The sequence below is a fragment of the Sycon ciliatum genome, chromosome 2, assembly GCF_964019385.1.
Source record: "Sycon ciliatum chromosome 2, ocSycCili1.1, whole genome shotgun sequence".
Classification (NCBI taxonomy): Eukaryota; Metazoa; Porifera; class Calcarea; order Leucosolenida; family Sycettidae; genus Sycon; species Sycon ciliatum.
In genome coordinates this window covers 22,837,696-22,861,671 of record NC_088644.1, presented here as the reverse complement: position 1 = coordinate 22,861,671, position 23,976 = coordinate 22,837,696, and the positions used below count along the sequence as shown (strand labels likewise).

Sequence of the window (23,976 nt, the reverse complement as noted above, 5' to 3'; positions counted from 1 at the left end):
TCACGATACTCACATAAGTACGAGACGAAACAACTAAAAAATCCACAAGAAAACGGTACACCCACCGCCGCGCTGACTTTGGTCTGAGAATTTTCTATTACCATCAAAATGTACGAGGAGTACTCAAAAATCAGCTACAGACGTACCTTTGTCACTCTCTGGTCCTTTTTCGAGGCACGAAAGTCGTCTGTCCACTTTCTAACCGGGAACAAGACATACTAGTGGTCCTTTTCAGCTGCTCCACGAGCACAGGTAATGTTCACCGAGGGTCGCAGAGCAGCATCCATTCCAGCCAAACAGCTAAAATACGAGTAAACCTGCATTGCTGAGTGCATGAGTACATCAGTACAGTCATGCAGTACAATAGTCAATTTCAGCGTGTCTGCTCCAAACAGGAACTAACTTTGACTAGCTACAAAGATTACATCAAAAGATCAAACAGCAACCATTTTCTTCAGTATTTTTCGGCAGAAGGTTTCTCCTTGTGCTTGGCCCAGGCCAAAAATCAAACCTCGGAGGAGTACGAAAAATACAACTCCCAGATGTTCTCGATTGCTGGCCATGAGTGCTAAAATCAAAGTTGGGTTTATTCAATTCACTGCCCTGTGTCAGCCGTATGTAAGAGAAGCTGCAATATTTTGCCATGCTTGACAAGAAAATGTGACTACGGTACTGTCGGGCGCCGAAGAACGGCCAGGCTAGCCAATGTATACACGGTGACTCAACTGCGCATAGACTTTAATACATGAAAATAGGAATGGTGTAGGCTAGGAGGCTGCCCCCCCCCCCCCCCCCCCGGTCTTTGGCACCCGACGTTACGAGTATGCTCTTCATTTCCAGGGACATTGGAGCATTACGATTGCATTTTCCCACGAGATTATTCCAGCCATGCTCAATGAAATCCAATGGCGTGAGTCATGTACGCACCGGTTGCTGTACAGTCCTAGACCTGCAAACACTCAAACACTGGGATTTTACTGGTTTTGCTGGGCGCCTAGCTGACTCACTCAATCGGATTTCATTGAGCAACATTATCAGTATAATGAGAGCGCATAACTTGGTTACTGCTACTAATCCGGGGGCACTGAAGCAGTTACTTTTACATTTATGCAAGGCCTGGTGGCAAATCATGGACACCGAATAGCTTGCAAAGCCTTTAGCCATATCAGGCAACCACTGAAGCAGCAACGTGTGGTGTCTGAATTCTAACAAAAGTGAATCCTAAATAATACAAGAGGGATGTGTGCGAAACAACGAATGCAACAGTGATGAAGGTAACTGAAATCTGTGAAATCTTTGCGAATGATTAAATTCCTTGACATTACCTTGTGAGTCATGTCATTTGCTCTACTTCATTTTATGCAGATGCCATTGGCAAGGGATATGTCTGGGAGAGGTTCTTCTATCGTGTTGAGCCCATAGCAACACAAGTTCCGTATCATGTTGGCATAGGAAATCATGGTAAGCAAGGAATAAGCAACATGACTTTAAAAACAGTGTCAGGTAATTAAAGTGCTTCCTCTCCCGAAGTCCATAGAAACCCGCAGCCATATGCTAGAAAAACAGCATAAAGCGATCAAGCAAGCACGAGCAGGCATGAGAACGTTTACTCAAATGCAGAAAACACAGAGAAGTTGGTGGCACGCATGGGCGAGTGGGCAGCAAGGACCTGAAAAAGTACCATATATTTTATAATAATGGTACGCATTGGCATGAACACAGCCATCCTCCCTGGGCGTAGGCCGACTGGTTTATGGATGCCAGGGAGCCAGGTAACTTTACCATTGTTGTAACAAAACACTGCTTTACTATTGTAAAGTGGCAGCCAGCATGCAGAATCGAGTTAGCCAGGAATCACTTTGAGTGGATCATGCATAGCACCGGCCCAAGGAGGGGTGAGGGGGGGGGGGGGCATGACGAGAGAAACAAGGTCACAATGGCAGATTCTAGGGATTTGCACAGTAGAAGAGCAACAGCTTGAAATGATGGGTGAAAATGCTCTCTCAAGTACCCTTTCGTTCAGCTCCTCTATACCAATATCACACACATTGAGCCAAGTCTTAGTTTACGGAAGAAATAAAATCTCTTTGTTACGATACGTGTAGATGGTGATGGAATGCTGAGCAGCGAACTGAACTGGGCAACTTTAAGGGCATGGCAAGTTTGGCAAGTAGACTGTCTAGTTTGTTTTTGACCAGAATGAGTTTCCACCAGTCAGAATTGCTGTGCACCAATGTGCATACAAGTCATGTACAGTCAGACCTCGCTTAGCCGCACACCGGCATCCGTTTTCCACAAAAGTAACCGGGGTAGGCGAGGGAACCGGATAATCGAGCACACATACTGTGTGTATGCATGGCATACGCTGTAAATCGGTAACCAACAACTTTCTTCCGGATGGTGAGGGATCCGGATAAAAGAGGACCGGATAAGCGAGGTCTGACTGTACTTCAACGTACGTAGACAGGTGTCAAAAACCTACAGTCCGTGTATAGTGCTTAACGTAGATATATGCCAGCCGAGAAAGGTTGGCAATGATTTCCTTATATGTGTAGATCGGTAGGATCTTCTTTAGCCAGGCCACCTAGATTCATGCCGCATGCTTGATCTTGTCCTACACGTGCTTATTATTGTTTAGGCCTTGGTAAAAAATAAAGTTGATTCTCAGGTCATGAGCCTGTGAAAATCGGTGCGAGCGAGCGATTTTTTTATTTTATTTCCCACAATTTTTTTATTTCCAAAGATAGGCTCACAAAATATGTACGTCACAGGTTCATATAATTATTCAGGCCAGAGAGTAGAAAAGTACCGGTATTTTACTACTCCCTGATTCATGCCTTTCGCATTGACCGTTTTCATGTGCGCATATGTATGCATAGAAATTAAAAAAATCGTCGGTGCGCCGCCAAAAATCGGTGCGCGCGTACTTGAGAATCAAAGATAATTTTTACCATGGCCTTAGCGTTAATTTTCTACTTTTCAACAGTGCCTCGTAATGTATTTTCCTGTTATATTTCTGCATAATTTGTTTTCCATTGTTCATGCTTTCCAACAACGTCTGATGTCATGGCAAAGAATACGACCATACAAGGTAGGTGGGATTGGGGGTCGGTAGGGGGGGGGGGGGGGCATTGTTTGTGTGCTTGTGTTGGGACAGGCGTATACATGGCACATACATGGTGTGTGTACTGATGTGGGTGGGTGTGGGTATGGGTTGGTGTGTGTGTGGGTGTGGGTGTGTGTGTGTGTGGGTGTGGGTGTTTGTGTATGTATTTGTGTTTAAGAGTGGACTCGAATGGAGATGGTGTTAGTGAACATTATAGCGTAACTTGTAGTTCCGTGGCTTTATTATTCATGGATGCAGCTAATGGGACATTCGGTCTTAGACCACTTGGTGGTGGGTCTGATCTACTCACCACCCACCGCTTCATGAGCTGCATCTGTGCCTTGATCCTCGATTGTCATGGTGTTCTGTGCCTTGATCCTTGATTGTCATGGTGTTCTTACAGATGGGGAAACTCAGTCAAACTGAGTGTAACCCAAACTGTGAAAACAAAATTTTGGAAAACAGTGATGTTAGATGCTATATTGTGAAAAGAAGAAGACAAAATGTTAGGAGTTATGACTAACTGTCCACCAACGTAACCAGATCTTATACAGTCAGCGAGTTACGTTACGTTGGTGGACGGTTAGTCATAACTCGTAACATTTTGTCCTTCTTTTCACAATAACTTAATTGGCTCACCTTCAGAGTTAAATATTGCACACCTGATGAGCCGTCGTGACCTATACGGCGAAACGTACGTCGTGTGGAACTACTTGTTATTGTACATAACTAGTCCATCATACATGATAGTGGAGTGCAGTAGGAAGTTGACGTTTCGGTTTGTCACAATTCGTCTTCGCTTAGCTTCCCCTCTCTACGTTTATTACATAAACTTGAGCCTCCCAAGTTGGGTGGTCTTTTGCTTTGCGTCATCGAGGTGTAGTAAGGCCGGTATGTCCAATAGTCTTACTAGTTTCGTCATCATCCAGTAACTTTCGGCATTCTTTGTTGCCGTGATGCGTAGCTCCTGCTCTTCTTCGTTGCGCTTTCCTTCCCCTCTTGGACCTTTCCGAACCTGAGCCTTCCAAGTTGGAACGTTGTTGGTTTGCGCCTTGGAGAAGTGTTGGAGCTAGGTGTCAGGTCGCCGAATGTCTCAGTACTCCTTGTCAGTTTTATGCCATTTTGTCGCACTCGCTGACTGTATAAGATCTGGTTACGTTGGTGGACAGTTAGTCATAACTCGTAACACCAATGGAGATGTTGAATCTGTCCCCGGGGAAAATTGCAATTCCGCGGCCGCGTTTTTTTCCGCGTTTTTTGCGATTTTTTAAAAGACCGCGTTTTCCGCGATTTTCCCGCGTTTTTTGAACTTTTTTGTTGCACTACACGTACACACAGTGCACTGTTCGGTCAGCGCCGTCTCATCGTGGCGGCTTTTTACTCAAATATGACGAGTGCGTCACCAGAGACTTGTAACTGATTGATTTCACTACATACTCACTGAAAATTGCCGCACATCAATATTATTCACCGCATATTTACCGCATATTTACCGCAAATTCACCGCAAATTATGCCATATTATGCCGCGTTTTTCCCCGCGTTTTTTGCGATTTTTTTCCGCAATTTTCCCCGGGGACAGTTGAATGCTGCACCATTTCTTTTTTTCCCGGAAAAGATGAATGTGCTTAGGTTACTCAATCTGCAGACAGAACTCTTTCACGGTCCTGTGTGGACTCAGGTTATGTACTCCATGTTATTTTTTACTCAATCTGCAGACAGAACTCTTTCACAGTCCTGTGTGGACTCAGGTTATGTACTCCATGTTATTTGTTCGTGTGCAGCACAACCTCACCGAATGATCCCAGTGGAGTAGAGATCAGCTACAACCCAAGTTGGGGTAACTATGGAGATGACTCCGGCGGCGAATGTGGCGTTCCCATGGCTAAGAGATTCCACATGTGAGCTATACAGAATTGCCATTAAATATTCGTATGTTTTTAGCGAGTCTCGTTATATGGCCACTGATCTCGTTACATCTTGAATGAAATGTGTTGGACTCAGGAGACGGTCGATGAGATGTAACCGGAAGTCCAGTAGGGAGTCGGACTCATGATCTAGTCATTGTTTTATGACTCTCTGTCAAACCCGTACAGCTTTCCCTGTACAAAGTCGAAACATTGCCAGTATGCAGTTTGAGGGTTTTCTTCACTTGATACTTAGTAAGACCACGCGTCCGCTTCATCCCACGCCATTCTGAAAAGTAGTGTGGAAACGATCTCACCGGGTACTCGTTAGCTCGCTCGCCAGAAACTCGGCTCGTTTGTGCGGCCAGCTCGTTTGCACTAATGAACATCGTACACCGTAATCCGTACACATGGCAGTACAAGTCGAGCGGGGAGTCGGAAATTTGTTTTACGACTCCCTGGTCGATCGAGAGTCCAGTATCGGCAGTTTTTTTTTTACCTTGTGCGAGATGCCTCTTGTACGGGCAAAACAAAGACAATCAATGATTAGATCGAGCGCACACGGTGATGATCATGTACAATGTCATTAAAGGGGAAGTATACCCTAAAATCAAATTTTCACCAGTTGTAGTCTTCTGGGTGCTGAGTCGAATGGTCTTGGTCCGAGGAAGCTGCGACGCTCCCTTCCTACTTGAATCCCAATCGAACTCGCGCACTTCCACCGAAACTGGGTGACTGCGCCCTACTAGATGGGGATTTGTATGCAAAATGTCACTAAAAGCGCCATTTCGTTCTTATAAAAGCACGGATGACCGCGATTGGCCCATATGTTGTAGTCTTTTGGACGCTGAGTCGACTGGTATTGGTCCGAAAAGGCTGCGATGCAGCGTTCCTCCTTTATTCCCAATCGAACATGGTTGAACAAGCGGTCATGTGCTCCTGCGTACACCAGTCACCTGGTCACCGTGCCTGCAGGGTACAACTTACTAGCCTGTTTGACCTTTTTTGGGTGCAGTCCTGTCACTCGAGTTGAACTCGAGTTGAACCTTGGTGTGAAAGTTGTCGCCTGCTGGCGCGGTGACCAGGTGATTTGGGCACCCAGGAGCACGTGACCGCTTGTTCAACCATGTTCGATTGGGAATAAAGGAGGAACGCTGCATCGCAGCCTTTTCGGACCAAAACCAGTCGACTCAGCGTCCAAAAGACTACAACATATGGGCCAATCGCGGTCATCCGTGCTTTTATAAGAACGAAATGGCGCTTTTAGTGACATTTTGCATACAAATCCCCATCTAGTAGGGCGCAGTCACCCAGTTTCGGTGGAAGTGCGCGAGTTCAATTGGGATTCAAGTAGGAAGGGAGCGTCGCAGCTTCCTCGGACCAAGACCATTCGACTCAGCACCCAGAAGACTACAACTGGTGAAAATTTGATTTTAGGGTATACTTCCCCTTTAATGACACTTGACAGATAATAATAATAATAATAATAATGTTTGAAAGTAGGACGGAGGCAGAAAATATTACAAAAAATGTATTATCTACGCATGCATCTACGCAAGAGTCACCACCAGCCAATTAGGACATGTGTCACAGTATTGAACGTTTTCGTTCCCTTCTTGTCAAAATACTACAGGGAATGATGGAAATAAGCTAAAAGACTACAACTATAAGGAAAAGAAGTTCAGAAATATATCACTCCAATTATGTGTAGAAGTGACACGAAAAAAATATATAATGAATCAAGAAAACAGCATGCAAATCCAGTAAGTGACAAAAACGTAGTGACAAGAAAAAGAGAGAAATATCAAGAGATCTATTTCGCACCTTCACCTTTGCCGTGTTGGAAGCTTTGTACATACGTAAGTTAGACCCTGAGCTTTGTGTTAAGAAGGAGAATGTGTTGTCTTTGCAGTTGTTTGGCACTGTTCGTCGTGAAGGTGCGAAATAGATCTCTTGATATTTCTCTCTTTTTCTTGTCACTACGTTTTTGTCACTTACTGGATTTGCATGCTGTTTTCTTGATTCATTATTTTTTTTCCGTGTCACTTCTACACATAATTGGAGTGATATGTTTCTGAACTTCTTTTCCTTATAGTTGTAGTCTTTTAGCTTATTTCCATCATTCCCTGTAGTATTTTGACAAGAAGGGAACGAAAACGTTCAATACTGTGACACATGTCCTAATTGGCTGGTGGTGACTCTTGCGTAGATGCATGCGTAGATAATACATTTTTTGTAATAATAATGTTGCCGTCATTATTTATGACGCAATGCTCCTTGCACCAGTGATTGACAACATGTGTACGGGCGACAACGCATCACACGTTTTTCTTTGCAATAATTTGTACAGGATCGATCGGCTTCGGTCAACCACAGGTTCCGGATTCGTCTGATAATCCGTGTACAGTGCGCATTGCATCATCAAAATGACGTCAACTTGAAATTCTGTCGGGACAGCACCCATAGTGGAGTTGCACACTCTGGGGGGTTATGTACTCTTGGTTACAGTGACTGCATGCCGCCTGCACGACACTGAGTTGTTTCAGTTGTCGTTGCAGCTTTGGTGGACTCCACTGATGTCTTGTTCCGCATCTGCTGACCTGCTGCAGGGCAAACTTCTGTCAACTCTCCTTTCGAGTGAAAGTTACGCTCAGTCGTTTGGAAGTTTTCTCCCGCGATGCAGCGAAGAACAGGGCTACAGTCTTTGCAAAACGGTCTATTGTTACAAAGGCTGCTCAACGACGGCGCTGAAAAGACATCTCGACACCAAACAGCAGTCCGAAGTGAAGCAGCAGCATCCCCAAACGCCGGCGGTGATAATTTGGACCAGCTGAATCGGAAAAAATCGAACTTAGGAAAAAATAATTAAAAAATAATTATTTGCCACATCAAAGAAACTCGTTATCTCGCTCGGTAGCTTGCTCGTTAGTGGAACTGATCGCTCGTTTGTTATAGATACGTTCGTTTCAACACTACTGAAAAGCGGTGACAATGAAAAGGTTTCTGCATTGGAGTCTTTCATGTGTCTTTCGCTCGTGAAGCTGTAGCTAATGGAAATGATCCCACCTGGTGTTAGTGGATGGACATTTTGGTACGCTCAGGCAAAACCTGACGGAGTGTGGAGGCTAGCTTGCTCTCAGCGGGGAAAAATGTGCATGGTGATTGACGTTCGGTACAACTACAAGACACAGTTGTAGCACCCCTGTGCAGTAAGAGCTACAAGTTTAACTTCTCGATGTTATATTCTGCTTCAAGGCAAGTAAGTATAGACGCTGCTGCGGTGGCCTCATCACAGGAGACCAGAACATTTTCGATAAAGCTCAAAGACGAAGCTTTTTGCAGCAACGATAGTACCAGTACTGGAAAATACCAGTAAGCTTTGGAATGTATCGCTTGTAACTTCAAGTGAGCCCTGCACGTTCATTGACTTTTTGGCGCTACGCCGAAGATGGAAATAATTATTATGCCTTGTCATTCGGACTCCACCAGTATAACATTGGAATCATGAAAGAAAAAAACCCAAACTGTCCACCTTGTGCTTTGTTCTCTGCCGTGTCTTCATTCTCTCTCTCTCTCTCTCTCTCTCTCTCTTTCTCTCTCTCTCTCTCTCTCTCTCTCTCTTTCTCTCTCTCTCTCTCTCTCTCTCTCTCTCTTCCTCCCTCTCTCTTTCTCTCTCTCTTCTCTCTCTCTCCTCTCTCTCTCTCTCTCTCTCTCTCTCTCTCTCTCTCTCTCTCTCTCTCTCTCTCTTTCTTTCTCTCTCTCTCTCTCTCTCTCTCTCCTCTCTCTCTCTCTCTCTCTCTCTCTCTCTTCCTCCCTCTCTCTCTCTCTCTCTCTCTCTCTCTCTCTCTCTCTCTTTCTTTCTCTCTCTCTCTCTCTCTCTCTCTCTCTCTCTCTCCCCCTTTCTCTTTCTCCCTCCCTCCCCCCCCTCTCTCTCTCCCTCTCCCTCTCTCCCTCTTTTCTCTCTCTCTCTCTCTCTCTCTCTCTCTCTCTCTCTCTCTCTCTCTCTCTCTCTCTCTCTCTCTCTCTCTCTCTCTCTCTCTCTCTCTCTCTCTCTCTCTCTCTCTCTCTCTCTCTCTCTCTCTCTCTCTCTGTGACCCTCCCTCCCTCACCTGTAATTTGTGAGAAAACTGTTTAGCTTATCCTGACATTCACACCCATACAGTCACTGGCCTGCACCGTGCAGCAGTGCATGTATTGCAGGAAGTGCTGTGCATGTAGTGCATGTATTGCAGGAGGTGCTGTGCATTTTGTGTAAAGAGACTACTAGCTCTCAGTTGCCTCCTTGAAGTAAGTTACTTGCCCCATTGGCATGCACCCTTTCGAACCCGGACAATCTTCTCAGGATTGGTAGATTATCTAATCTAAATGTAGGTGGTTGCCGTTCCGACATTGGGAAGACTGCATACTGGGAACCCGACTACTTACAGATGCCCAATTGGTCAACCCCCCCCCCCCCCTCAAATCTGAAAATGGGGGTGCAACTTAAATTCGAGTTTAACTTATAATCGGGGAAATATGGTACTTTCCTGATTTTCTCCCTATATCCTACCGCCGCAATGCCACTCCGTTGTAGTACATTGTTTTGTGTATGTCGTTAGTGCATGCGCGTGTTGCTGTGCTGTGAAAAGCAGTCTTCGTCTTGAGTTCGTCATGTCTACAAGTAGTTGTGCTTCGTCGTCGTGTCAATAAACGGTCTTCTAAATGTAGTTGTTGTCGTCTATTGTATGAGTGTGGAGATGGCACGGGGCTGGGAGCAAGTGAAGAACTTGAGTAGACTTACAACAATTCTAGCAGTCGTGTTTTTTGTTTTTCTTTGTTATGTTCTCCAGGCCCCAGTCTCCAGGAAGCAATGGTGTGTTCTGGTACAGTGTAGATGTAGCTAATGTACACTTTGTCATGATCAGCACTGAACATGACCTCAGCCCTGGATCTGTGCAGTACAACTGGTTGAGATATGATCTCAATGCTGTCAATCGGGCTACCCAACCTTGGGTCATTGTTGCTGGCCATCGACCACTCTACAACAATGAGCAGCGCCAGCAAGATGCTGATCTGTGAGTTTGTGTCAGCATTGCCATTATGATTACAGCTGGGTAAACAAGGATAATTGAATAATATATTATTAAAAAAATTATAAATAAACGTGTCATGGTCTATGGTAAAGCAATTGACTAATAGGCTCAGTAGTGGAGTTAGCGGGGTGTCATTACTATCCCATGCGTAATACCACCCATAAACAATTGTAAAAGTCTGTTTTTCCAGAAATTGACCTGTATGGTGGTAGAGAGTTTATCCGTACACCAGACAGTTTTAAAGGGGAAGTTAAACCTAAAATCAAGTTTTCACCAGTTGTAGTCTTCGGGGTGCTGAGTCGAATGGTCTTGGTCCCAGGAAGCTGAGATGCTCCCTTCCTCCTTTATTCCCAATCGAACTCGCGCACTTCCACCTGGTCACCGCGCCAGCAGGCAACAACTTTCACACCAAGGTTCAACTCAAAGGTTCAAAGGTTCAACTCGAGTGATAGAAACTCGCTCAAACATGCTGTAAGTTGTAGCCTGAAGGCACACTGACCAGGTGACTGGTGGACCGCGCACGAGCACGTGACCGCTTGTTCAGCCATGTTCGATTGGGAATAAGGGCAGAACGCTACATCGCAGCCTTTTCGGACCAAAACCAGTCGACTCAGCGTCCAAACGACTACAACATATGGGCCAATCGCGGTCATCCGTGCTTTTATAAGAACGAAATGGCGCTTTTAGTGACATTTTGCATACAAATCCCCATCTAGTAGGGCGCAGTCACCCAGTTTCGGTGGAAGTGCGCAAGTTCGATTGGGAATAAAGGAGGAAGGGAGCGTCTCAGCTTCCTCGGACCAAGACCATTCGACTCAGCACCCCGAAGACTACAACCGGTGAAATTTTGATTTTAGGCTTAACTTCCCCTTTAATAGCATTGATTAGTCTGCAAGGCATGTGCACGGCATTTCTGAGCACATAATTATATTCAATTTTTGATCCTAAATCAGTCCAGCTCTGAAAAGCCCAGATATCAGTGAATATTTGGGCCACAACCAGCTTAAACATGTCTTAGGGTGAAATTTTTCAAATTTTGTTTTCTTCCTGAAAACAGTTCTTGGGACCTTACTTGACCTCTTGAAGGTGATACAGGGCAGAAAAGTAGTCTACAAGTGCCCCAAACCCCGCTTTCAAAATATGTACTTTGAAATAGAAAATGACAGTTTTCGCACAGTCTGACACAAAGAGACAAACTATTACTTAGTGGCTTTTGTGGCGGAGCACAATACAACAGAACTAAAGATGTTGACACCGACTTGAGCATGTCAACGACATCAGTTCAAAGGCATGGCCCAAGTTTTTCCTGGAAAGCAACACGATGCGCTGGGCGGCGTTGCACTTGCATACTCTTTCGATTCTTGCAGTGACACTTTCGATCGTCGCCTGCGTTTCCGAGACTGCGTCAGACGCCTCATGAGAGCTGAACGCAAGTAACGTCGTAAGGCAGCCGGTTCGCCGCCTAAATGATTATGTACTAGCCCACAACTTGTGCCTCTTCGCTACTGGAGACGACGGGGACGATTCAGCTTCGCTGTCGACATCAACATCAATGAGATCCCAACAAATTGTCAGCGTCGCTCTGCAGACCCGCCGACATGGACTTGGAGACACCTGAACAAACCTGGGCCATGCACAGCGATCGTCTGGCCGTGCGAGCTGCTCTAGTATCACTAGATGCGGACATTGTCAGTCTTTGCTCGCCAGCTACTTGAAGTAGAACGCCAAACAAGTGTTTGAACAAAATTTGAGAAGATGATCGCCACATCATGAATCATTAATTTTGAATGAACTGCAGAGCGAACGCGCTCCAAAAAACATTTTTTTTCATTTCGTCATTTCCCAACTTTTTTACGAAACCCCAAAGACATGTTTTAGCTGATCGCGGCCCATTTTGTGAATGGTATGCAGACCATGTAACTCATCCAGTTCTGAATTTACCAGTACCTCCTGCGCTGTTTCAAGTGCTTGCAAGCGTGTATGGTTGTGGACAGGGTAAATAGATCTCGTTGAACTTTTTTGAAATGAAGCTGCAGTTTCGGTGATGTGGAGGAAGTATGTGCGACTAATCAGAAACCATGCTCTGTTGTGGAATAGTCAGTGGTCCTGATCTCCTTTGCAAGGCTAGGTCTGTTTTGTCTGTCAAGTCCGGCATTGTAACAGTATAATGCTCCTGCCTGTCATGTACAGGCCAGTGCAACGCAAGCTGAGAGAGTTTCTGAATCCGGTGTTTGCAGAGTTTGGTGTCAACCTCTATGTGTGTGGTCATTACCACAACTGTGAGTACAGTATACCCTCGCTGCTGGAATTGTGCTAAGCCAAAGGTGACGTAGTGCTCTGAGTGCGCGTCGGGTGACTACTTCCTAGCAAGGTTGTCGCCTGCACAGTTTGTGGCCTGGCAACATTTTACGAATAATCATAGAATGCGAAAAGCCAGAAAGGGACGTATGGACACAAGTTAAGAGTAACTGTCCATCACTGTAACTAAAATGAATGCTATACAAAGTTACAGGCAGAGAGTGCAACAACAAGGCACAAAACTGACAGAGTACTAAGACATGGCGGTGGACAGTTACTCTTAACTTGTAGCCATATGTCCCTTTCCTTTTTACATTAAATTTTATTATTGGCTCAACATCCGAGTATCAAAATCATAGAATGATTGATGAAGCCTGTTGAGAGGCTAGTGCTACTTCCTAGAGATCCTACTGGGCGTTATCTTCCTAGCACTGTGGCAGTGGACTGTACACAGCATACCCCGGCGATGCAAGAGTTGTGTGTCTGGTGTTTTCCTGCAGATGTTCGCACCACACCGATATCAAGGGATGGCAGTGTGACGTCTGTAGGGACTGTACACATCACCGTCGGTACCGGTGGTGCTGATCTTGGTGCAGGCCAGGTTAGTGAAGAACTAGCGTCAGCACTTGAATCTACTTGTGCACAAGCTACGTACATTATAGGGTACTCAATCGAATCTTGGCTGTACGAGCCTTATCAGTTGTCTGATGATGCCTATCCTACTTACACAATAGGGATGCAATCAATGCTCGATTATTCAAATTTATATGATCGTTATAACATTGCTCCAAAAATAACTTAGGAATAGGAAATTTCAAGTTTGAGGGATCCATGGCAATCATGACACATTCTAGAGCTGCAGTGAAGAAACTGCTGCCTGGATCAGCAGCATCTGAGGAGAGTTGGCTGGGTCAGCAGTGTCTGTGGAGATATAGCATCTTGGAGAATTCAGGCAGCTTTGCAAAGCGCGAAATGACGCTTCTAAGTGCATGACTGGTGATAGTAGATAATTCGTTCAGTTGTTGAATTGATATTCGAGCAAAAAATCGTGTATGGAAATCATGAGTTGGTACATATACGGTCCTTTTGGTCCGCTTTGCCTTGTTTTTGATTTTTGACCTTCCGTGACAACCCTTTCTCTTTTTTCTACTGTCGCAAAGAGAACACAAACATCCACTTCGAGGCCAAGCGCTGTCATTTATTGTAGCAAGCGCATGACTACTTCGAAGTAGTAGTCCTAGCTCTTTGACTAGGTGTGTCCGAAGTTGCACGCTGAGGATACTCCTGCAGTCCATTCATTGGAAACTGGCACCCTAACTTTTTGGTGTCTCTGTCGTATAGTTGTAGATATCATGAAAACTACAGTACATCCTGCATTGTGTGACCCGTGCGATTACTCCTTGCCACATTCGAGGCCAGAAAAGTCCAAGAACAGGGAAATATAAATTCAGCCAGGTTTTACAAAATTAGGACAGGATGCCATGGCAAAATGTATGGAGAACCAGATCCAAAACCCAGATTTTTGAGATTTAAAGTGGGTTTTTGATCCGCAATTCGGCCCAAATCCGACTTTCAAAAGCCAGCGGGCCAGTTTCCGATGAATGGACTGTAGGCTACTTTATGACTGCAAGGAGCTTATGATTAGACTGCAACTGGCAATTTTCCGTTGATGCTGGATAAGTTTGAACTAAGTGAGATTTAGTCAGTGGAACTGGAAAGCAGCATTGATCATGGGGAGAATCCGAACCTTTACATCATTTTTATGTCAATGGAGACACTGGAACGGAACCGTGGACACAAGAGACCAATCGGTCAACGACAGTGAAAACATTTCGAAGACAGTGACCCAACATCTCTCAAGGACATTCGGTGGAGAAGATGGCCGGAAAGAGTTTAGAGAAGTGGGTTGGTGGACAGGAAGGTTTCTGAGATATAGCTCTTTGTGTGCCTTTGTTTATATTTTTGCACTTGAAACGTGCATTATTGTGATTCGTTGCTGTTATGAATAGGCAAGGTTTTCTCTTGAAAATCCTGTTATGAATAGGCCAGGTTTTCTCTTGAAAATCCTTCTAACGGAAGGCAACTGGAGCAGAACTTCCTAAGGCATCGATTTTCTGTTCATTTCAAAGCAGTACTTTTGAAAATGGAAAGTTTCAGTGTGTACGAGTCAAAGCTGTAAAGCATCGAAATGAAGTTGTTTTTAGTTGGCAAACTGCCCATTCTATTTTATGCACTTGTATATCCATTTTCCTATTGTTTCAGTATCGTTCAGTTCCCTGGGCTGTCAAGAGCTTGACGACGTTTGGAGTGATATCTATTGAAACCGCCGGAACACAGATAATGACCGTACAGTTTGTAAACAGTAGTGGCTCAGTGCTGGACTCTGTCACCATGAACCAGCTGCCGCATATCACCGTGAAACCCTCAACACAGGCAACACAGGCCTCGACCACGCCCTCGACCAACAAGCCCGCAGCAGAAAGCTCCAATAAAGGTAAGGCATTAATTACATTTGTGTGACATGTGCAGTGAAAATGGAGGACACATTGGGCTGAGGGGGACATGGAAACATAGATCATATGCCACACAGGTCACATGCAAACCTGTGTTTTGCAAAAGAGAAAAGTAAACTGTTAATACAGTAGCAGTCTGTCCTGGGATTGAATGCTGGGATTGAATGCTGGGATTGAATGCTGGGATTGAATGCTGGGATTGAATGCTGGGATTGAATGCTGGGATTGAATGCTGGGATTGAATGCTGGGATTGAATGCTGGGATTGAATGCTGGGATTGAATGCTGGGATTGAATGCTGGGATTGAATGCTGGGATTGAATGCTGATTTATACTTGATCCGACTTATTAAAATGTGCGTTTCGCTTCGAACGTCAACCAAACAAATTCAAATAATCTCAGGACGGAATAAACTATCCAGCTACCTAACACTATCCTTCAGTTGTCGACTTGTGATGTTGCAGAAGAAATGGCTCCAACTCCAAAGGAGGCAGCGCCTCAGGATCCTAGTCGACTCGAGCATTTTGCGTCCAAATTTTGTCATCAGAGGACTCCTGTTGCTTCTCGCGCAACACAGAGAAGGCCTGGTGCTGAAATCAACACCCCACTGCTATGGGGAATTGTCACGGAGCACGAGAAACTCCTGGGCGATCGTTCTCGAGTGCCTCCTGGCGGATTGAATTCGCTGCAGTCGCTGTTTTCTTGGCAGAATTTCAGCAAACGCGTCATCCAGAAGCTCGTGCAGAAAGCACCAGCATTGCTCCGTCCAGTTTACTGATCTCTTTCGCAGTCGTTCACGATGTGGCGGCCGACGAATCAAGATCACAGAAGAGATCGTCGAGAAGTTGATCGGAATAAATAACCGCCCTTGAGGTCGACTTTCAGGCGACAACCTGGCTGGAAAACTGAAGCGCAATAAAGGTGAATTATCCTGCGGATACGGTGCATGACTGGTGCGGAGTCATTGGAGCCGCGATCGCGATGCGTCACAAGATGGCCAATCTCCGGGGTCAGTGGATTCGTGAAACAGGCAGGGAAGAGCACGCATGGTCTGACTGCATGAGAGTCATGTCGACGCAGATATACCGTATTAGACTCAGTACGCGCGGCACACGGTGTTGAGAAGTGATTTTTTTATGCATGGTGGTTTACTTGTTCGCCTCTTTTGAACGTGTCGTGGGATTGTCAGGCGAAAACACCTATAGCCACCATTCTGGCAGTTGTACTGCACGAGGAGGAGGCGAAGTCGATCGTCTAAATCGTGCCTATGGAGTGAAAAAATCAAGGAAGCACAGTGTAGCTTGGAGGAGATGAAAAAACTGTCGACGGTTTGCAGGTTGACGCACTTGCAGATGCGCGCTGAGACACCAGCAGCGATGAAAACTAGGTCAGGCCAAGAAACGATACAGTAGTTATCTATCTACCGTCTCTTTGTTGATTTTTTAGTACAGGTGTTCCTTTGTAGTACATATGCTTGAGTTTTGAAGCGAAGCGCACATTTTAATAAATCAAACCAAGTACAAATAGCCACCCCTACTACAAAGTAGACAGCGAATACTCCTTCTTCAAGAATGCAACAGCTACGGCAGTAGGCTGTGCAGATGTATCTAAATCCTTTCCAGCTAAGCTAAATATTTGTCAGATATCCTTAAAAAAAATGAAGAAGCTCCTCCCCTCTCAGTGTGTACTCTACAATGCCGCATGCTGCGTGCTGCGTGCTGCGTACTGAGTCTTTGTGAAGTGTTCAGTACTGAGTCTTTGTGAAGTGTTCAGTACTGAGTCTTTGTGAAGTGTTCAGTACTGAGTCTTTGTGAAGTGTTCAGTACTGAGTATTTGTGAAGTGTTCAGTGCTCAGTCTTTGTGAAGTGTTCAGTGCTGAGTCTTTGTGAAGTGTTCAGTACTGAGTCTTTGTGAAGTGTTCAGTACTGAGTCACACACACACACACAGTCTTTGTGAAGTGTTCAGTACTGAGTCTTTGTGAAGTGTTCAGTACTGAGTCTTTGTGAAGTGTTCAGTGCTGAGTCTTTGTGAAGTGTTCAGTACTGAGTGCTTTTGCAGAACCTCAGGTTTGTGAGAGGCAATTCCACGAGTGACATTGTACTAGACACCTGATGTGATCGGTGGGCTATGTCGTGTATGTTTGTGTGTGTGCGCGTGCCGTGTGTGTGCACGTGCCGTGTGTATGCATGTGTGTGTGTGTGTGTGTGTGTACGTGTGTGTGTGTGTTCATGTGTACAGCAGCCGTCACTGTAGGTGTGGTGATGGGACTCGTCGTTCTAGTCATGGCTGCGGTCATCATCTTCTTGCTGTGGAGGCGGAGTCGGAACAGTGGTCGGAACAGTGGTTCTCGGACAGATGGATTCCAGGATATGAGTGATGGGAGACCACTTGAGGAGGACTTTTGATGGTGAGAATAAAAGGGTGAGCTTTTAGTGATTCGGCTAAGAACGCATGGTGGTGATGGGTGTAGTGGTTCTACAAACGCACCAAAGACATCTTGTAACTAGCTTCGTTACTACAAATCACAAGTGTGTGGGAATACAGAGAACGACAGAGAGATCAAAGGAAAAGCCAGGCAGGCAAGTACAGCTAAAGTGCGTACGGTACAACTCGCATGTCGTACAGCGCGGCCGGATGAATACATACATGTTACATAAAAGGATACAATGACAAACAGTGGGATGTGCATCCACTACATCTCCCCTCTGAGATTAAACAGGCTATAGTAGAGAAGATGAGGAGTCCAAAGACTATTCGATAATGTAGGTATTGTTTGTAGAGCAAGTTGCAGTGAAAGAGTGATGTGCAGAGACGACGGCAGATACGTCTCGGCACGTTGCTGAATTAGCATGATTCAATGAGGCGGTTGACAGGCTGAGGAGCTCTAGCAGAGCGACGGACTGGATCAGCTGCTGTGCCACCGTACTCAACCTCGACTGTCGGCTTCTCTGCTTCTAGCAGTGGCAGTCGGATCAAGTGACGACGATTGCGGCGAACAGTAGAGTGACCAGACTCAACGAGGTAAGAACGATTGGACACTTGCTCTACTATCTTGCCCTCCCGTTCGAGATCGGTGATGAATACACGGTCATGAAGCTGTAGAGTCGCGAGAGGCTTAGCTGCATGCCGTTGGTCGTAGTGCAACTTCTGCTGTTCCTGGGACTGAGTTTCCGATTCCAGAATACTAGGGAGATCTGGCCATTTCGGTTCCAGCTGCTCAGTCGTTGCAGGTAGACCGGTACGGAGCTGGCGGCCATACAACAGCTGACATGGGGCATAGCCGTTGCTCAGCGGTGTCGTGCGGTAAGCCAAGAGTGCATCTTGCAGGCTTTCGGCCTTCCGCAGGAGATTCTTGGCGGTGCGAACTGCACGTTCCGCTTCGCCATTCGACTGAGGATACCGTGGACTGGAAGTGCGATGGGTGATGTCGTTTGCTGTGCAGAACTCAGTAAACGCTTCGCTGGCAAACTGAGGACCGTTGTCTGTAACCAAGGTGGACGGGAAACCATGCTCGGCACAGATGCGGTGCAGATGCTTGATGACAGCAATCGAGGTTGTGGCAGTCAGCGGTACGACATCGAGGTAACGCGAGCGATAGTCAACAATGACGAGGTAAGTCGTGCCGTTGAATTCCATCAGATCTGCACCAACCGTGTGCCACGGCAGTGTTGGGCGTTGGACGGGTTGCAGTGGTTCGGTCGACTGGACGCGGTGTTTGGTGCACACTTCACACGTAGCGACCATCGTGTCGATTTGCCTTGACAAGCCTGGCCACCAAATGGAATGGCGGGCGCGAGACTTGCACTTCGTTGCACCTTGATGTCCCTCGTGGAGCTTCTCGAGCATCTCAGGCTGCAGAGAGGGTGGCATGACAATGCGGAAACCATGGTACAGCACACCTTGCTCACAGGACAGTAACTGGCGTTCATGGAAGTATGGGCGCACTGTGTCGTCGACATCACGTGGGTTGCACGGCCATCCGTGTTGGACGAAATGGAGGACTTGCTTGAGCGTCTCATCTTGTGTGGTGGCGTCAGCAATGTCACGGGCTTTACCATCCGACACGATCTCACCGATGTAAGATGTGAGGTTGATGCTGATCTCGTCTTGGAGACTAGGCGTGTCGTCACAGGCGAGCGGAGCGCGAGACAGAGCATCGGCAACAACTAGCTCTTTGCCAGGGACATACATGGCGGCTGGATTGTACGTGAGCAGGCGCATCAGGAGGCGTTGACATCGCATCGGGACACGGTTCAAATCACGCGTATTGATCAGCGGGATGAGTGGTTTGTGATCCGTTTGGACAGTGAGGGACGAGTTGCCGTAAATGTAGCCGTGGAAGCGCTCACAAGCCCAGACAACAGCCAAGCACTCCTTCTCGATCTGCGCGTACTGTTGCTCAGTAGTGGTGAGGCTGCGTGAGGCAAATGCAATGGGGCGCATTCCGTCGTCATGCTCCTGCAATAGGACAGCTCCCAAGCCGTAACTGCTGGCATCAGCGCTGATGACCGTGGGCTTGGTTGGGTCGAAGAACGTGAGGCAGGGCGCATTGGTGGCAAACTGTTTGAGCTTGTCCAGGGCCTGTTGTTGTGTAGCAGACCACTCCCATGCGGTGTCATGCCCCAGTAGAAGACGCAGTGGAGCGCTGACTTCCGAGAGATTGGGAATGAAGCGTGACATGAACGCGAACATGCCGAGAATGCACTTCAGTTCCGTGACGTTCTTGGGCGGCTTCAGATTAGCGACGCTGGACACTCTCGCTGGGTCAGGGTGGAGACCTTTGGCGGAGAAGATGTGACCAAGGAACTTCACTTCGGCCTGACGCTTGTGACATTTCGTCATGTTCAGCGTGACGTTGGCTTTCTGCAGGATGTCTAGTACGGCAGCTAGGTTACGGTCGTGTTCTTCTCGCGTACGGCCAGAGACAATGATATCGTCCATGTAGACGAACACGCCGGGGAGCTGGTCCAGAAGGTTGGTGAGACGCTTCTGGAAAATCTCAGGTGCTGATGTGATGCCGAATGGCAGTCGCTTGAAGTAGAACCTGCCGAACGGCGTGATGAAGGTGGTCAAACGGGCAGAGTCGGGACTGAGTGGGACTTGCCAGAATCCGTTAGCAGTGTCCAATGTCGTGAACACAGTCGCTCCGGCCAGTGAAGACAGGGCATCTTCTAACGTTGGCAGCTGAAATGTCTCCCGCTTGACAGACGCATTAAGACGCTTCAGGTCGACACAGATGCGTACCTTGCCGTTAGGTTTGAGGACGGGCACCATAGGCGAACACCAGTCTGTGGGTTCGTCGACACGCGCAATGATGTCGCCATCTTCCATGCGGTGCAGTTCTTCACGTGCTTTCGAATACAGGTGATGAGGAACTCTGCGAGCTGTGAGGCAGTGATACGGTGTGGCGTCGGAAGTCAAGTGAATCTGCGCAGCAGGACCAACCATACACTGTACGAGTGGGACTGGACCTTGCACTTCAGCCAGACGCTGGACTAGACCCAGTGCTGTGCACGCAGATCGGCTGAGCAGGCTAGTGCTGGCACCATCTAGAACAAAGATGGGTATGGTAGTGGACTGGGATTGAAAGGAGCAGTGAGCCTCAAATACACCCAGGACCTGCATAGTCTGGTCATTCGCTCCTCTCAGCTGGGCACTAGTAGCAGATAAGGACGGCTTGGGCTGCAGTGTATTGTATGATTGCACGGACATGGTAGAGACATCAGCTCCAGTATCTAGCTTGAACTGGACTACACTCTTTCCGATAGCTAGATGTGCCAACCAGGGTGAATCACTTACACTTTGTGCGCACGTCGTGTGGCCAACAAATAGAGAGTCTGGAGAGTCGTTCGTGACGGCAGAGGTGGACGGTTTCGATCGGCAAACTCGCGCGAAGTGGTTGCGCTTGCCACAGGCTTTGCAGCACTGGCCTCTGGCTGGGCACTGATCGCGTTGCGAGTGGTGGCTTCCACCACAGTTCGGGCACTTCGATTCGGTCGCAGGCGGCGTTGCTGCAGATTTGTAGCTACCATGCGGTCTGCTCTTCGGCATAGATCGACCACCACGGTGCGACTGGACAGCTGAGGCTGAGGCATCATCGTCTGAAATCGAGCTGGCGGCGGCCAAGCCACTGCGCGATTGGGCTGCAACCTGTTGCTGGACAGTTTCGGCGTGCCGTGCGAACGCAACAACTTTGGCGAGAGTTTGCTCGCTCTTGTCTTTCATCTGCAGCTCCCGACTCACCCGCTTGTCCAGCATGTGGGCGACGAAGCGGTCTCTGATACGCTCATCCTTCGTGCCAGCAAACTCACAATACTCTGCAGCTTTGTACAGAGCACGGACAAACTCCTCTACGGTCTGGCCGGGTTGTTGTACAAGCTGTTCAAATTTAGCCCGTTCATGAACAACATTGGTAGAGGGGAGGAAGTACGTGTCGAAAGCACTGACGACCTCGTCATATTTCTTCTTGTCGTCCTCGGATAGTCCGAGTTGGTACTCGAACAAGGAGTCGGCGTTGGGTCCGAGAGCATACAACAAAGTGGCCACCTGAGTTTCTCCCGGGTCGGAACTCAGTTTGGTGGCGGCACGAAAACGGGTGAAACGGAGTTTCCACACGGGCCACTGGTCCGGTGAGCTGAAGTCGAAAGGCGCTGGAGGGTTGAAACGAGCCATCACCGCTCACGAGGCCAAAGACTACAGAAAAACCAATTCTGACACCATGTAGTGGTTCTACAAACGCACCAAAGACATCTTGTAACTAGCTTCGTTACTACAAATCACAAGTGTGTGGGAATACAGAGAACGACAGAGAGATCAAAGGAAAAGCCAGGCAGGCAAGTACAGCTAAAGTGCGTACGGTACAACTCGCATGTCGTACAGCGCGGCCGGATGAATGCATACATGTTACATAACCTTGAACCTTGAACCTTGAACGCCCATTGCCGTAGCAATGATAGCGATGGCTTCCTCACGCTGAGGCTCTAAACTCGAAATCTGCAGTATGGCGCATGCCGCTTGAGGTCACCAGGACGACGGAACACTCTGTCACAGCGGTAATTGGGGCACAGGATGTCTGGGGCTTCCTTCTCGACCCTCTGTCGACAACACTGAAACCAGGTGGATCTCTCCTGCGCTGTGTCATACCAGTCCGCTTCAGGTAAACCGATGACAGCAAAGTCCGAGGACACAACATCCCGCCAGCGCTTCTTGGGACCATGTTGCGGGCGTTTGCAGGGCAGTTCGCCGAACAGCATCTGCTTGGGCAGCCGGGTCTCCTTCATCCGTGCAACATGACCAAGCCACCGCAAGCGGTGCTTCCTGATCACATCGGCCATGTCGACGTCCACCCCTGCCAGCTCACTCAGCGATGCTGACGACAATCTCTCCTCCCATTGCTCACGACGAGAGATACCGAGAATTGTGCGAATACACTGATGGTGAAAGGTGTTGAGTCGGCGAATATGACCCGCTTTGATGGGCCATGTCTCCGCACCGTAGAGAAGAGCAGGAAGGACGATAGCACGATATACCAGCCGCTTGGTGTGGACCGAGAGATGTACGCACTGAAATATCGGAGACCTGAGCACGCCGAACAGCCGGGACGCCTGCGCCAAACGAGCAGCGAGGTCCGCATCCACCGTTCCGTCAGCAGAGAGCACGCTGCCAAGGTACCGGAACCCGTCCACCATGTCAATCCTGCTACCACCACCGAGTTGAACGGGATCAACTGATGTTGGTTGACCCACCGCCATGCCCTTCGTCTTCCTAATGCTGACGGTCAGTCCCCATCGCTGTGCACACAAGATGAACTCGGACGTCATGCACTCAAATCTCTCTCTGGTGGTTGCATACAACGCTGCATCATCGGCGAACTGGGACTCAGTCACCCTCGTCGCGGATAACCGGGACTTGGCCGTGCGGTCCCCAACCAGCTTGCGACCGTTTCTGAACAGCAGGTCAACTCCAGCGTCTGGACAACGTGCGCGCCAGTCCGCAACCACCACACTGAAATACAGGTTGAAGAGGGTGGGTGCTAGGGTACATCCTTGACGCAGCCCATTAGTCACAGAGATGTTGTCGGAAAGCTTACCGTTGACTCGCACCTTCGCAATCATACCCTCATGAAGAGACTTGATGAGTCCCAACATAACCGGCGGAACACCCAGCCTATCCAGCACACTCCAGAGCGCTGTACGGGGGATGGAGTCGTACGCCTTCTGAAGATCTACAAACAAGACGTAAAGAGACGTATCATGCTCAATAGTCTTCTCCACTAGTTGACGTGCACAGAAGATCATGTCCGTGCAACCTCGACCTCGCCGAAAACCGCACTGAGAATCCGGGAGAATTTCCTCAGCCACCACCTGCAAACGGTCCTGCATAACCCGGGCAAACACCTTTCCAGCGACATCCAGTAAGCTGATGCCCCTCCAGTTATCGCAGCAGCGAAGGTCACCTTTCTTGGGGACAGGGACCACCACCGCATTCCGCCAATCATCCACTACTGAACCCTTGGCCCAGATGTCACCCAAGAGTTGGTGGAAAGCAGCAAGAAAGTCTGCTCCAGCATGGACTAGCATATCCGGCAATATGCCCGATTCACCACCAGCTTTACCGAGGCTCAGCTTCTTGAGAGCACGGCTAATTTCTTGGTGCGTGGGCGGGTTATCTAACTCATGGCAGGTAGGACGGCGTTCCAGGGACTCCAGCGAACTGTCGGAAAACTGACTTGTGATGTTGAGGACACCATCAAAATGCCGCTGCCAGCGGTCACAAGTTGCAGCAGGGTCGGTCGTAAGGTTACCATTCTCGTCCAGCACAGACAAGGGACGTGCTGGCTTACGGCCAACATTCACTTCCTGTAATTGGCGGACACACTCCCACCGCATCCTGCTATGGCAATCCAAGTTGTCAGCATGGGTGGCGACCCGCTCGATCCACGCTTCCTTTGCAGCATTCACGGCACGCTGCACCGCCCTCTGCTGCGTACGAAACACCAGCTTGCTACCACGAGTGTCCTTCTGAAGAAACTCCTGGTGTGCTGCATTCTTCCGCTCAATCAGAGGCCTGAGGGTATCTGCG

General features: G+C 47.9%; 2 protein-coding genes across 7 annotated transcripts in view; one reads left to right on the top strand and one right to left on the bottom strand.

The window, feature by feature from the left end:
• LOC135809267 (uncharacterized) overlaps positions 1 to 23,976 on the top strand; it is a 141,051-nt gene that overhangs the window by 104,649 nt on the left and 12,426 nt on the right. For 4 of the 6 annotated variants that reach the window (XM_065322580.1, XM_065322579.1, XM_065322578.1 and 1 more), the window contains 8 exons: positions 1,366 to 1,461; positions 3,076 to 3,091; positions 4,890 to 5,006; positions 9,842 to 10,066; positions 12,275 to 12,363; positions 12,883 to 12,983; positions 14,645 to 14,876; positions 17,134 to 17,316. In XM_065322580.1, the coding sequence (XP_065178652.1) occupies positions 1,366 to 1,461; positions 3,076 to 3,091; positions 4,890 to 5,006; positions 9,842 to 10,066; positions 12,275 to 12,363; positions 12,883 to 12,983; positions 14,645 to 14,876; positions 17,134 to 17,300 (1,043 nt within the window). In that variant the 3' untranslated portion in view covers positions 17,301 to 17,316. The remainder of the gene's footprint in view (positions 1 to 1,365; positions 1,462 to 3,075; positions 3,092 to 4,889; positions 5,007 to 9,841; positions 10,067 to 12,274; positions 12,364 to 12,882; positions 12,984 to 14,644; positions 14,877 to 17,133; positions 17,317 to 23,976) is intronic. The other 2 variants (XM_065322577.1, XM_065322576.1) reach the window with 2 other exon arrangements.
• LOC135810441 (uncharacterized protein K02A2.6-like) lies at positions 17,740 to 21,567 on the bottom strand. The gene has a single exon (XM_065323934.1). The coding sequence runs from the start codon at positions 21,565 to 21,567 to the stop codon at positions 17,740 to 17,742; it is 3,828 nt and encodes a 1,275-aa protein (XP_065180006.1).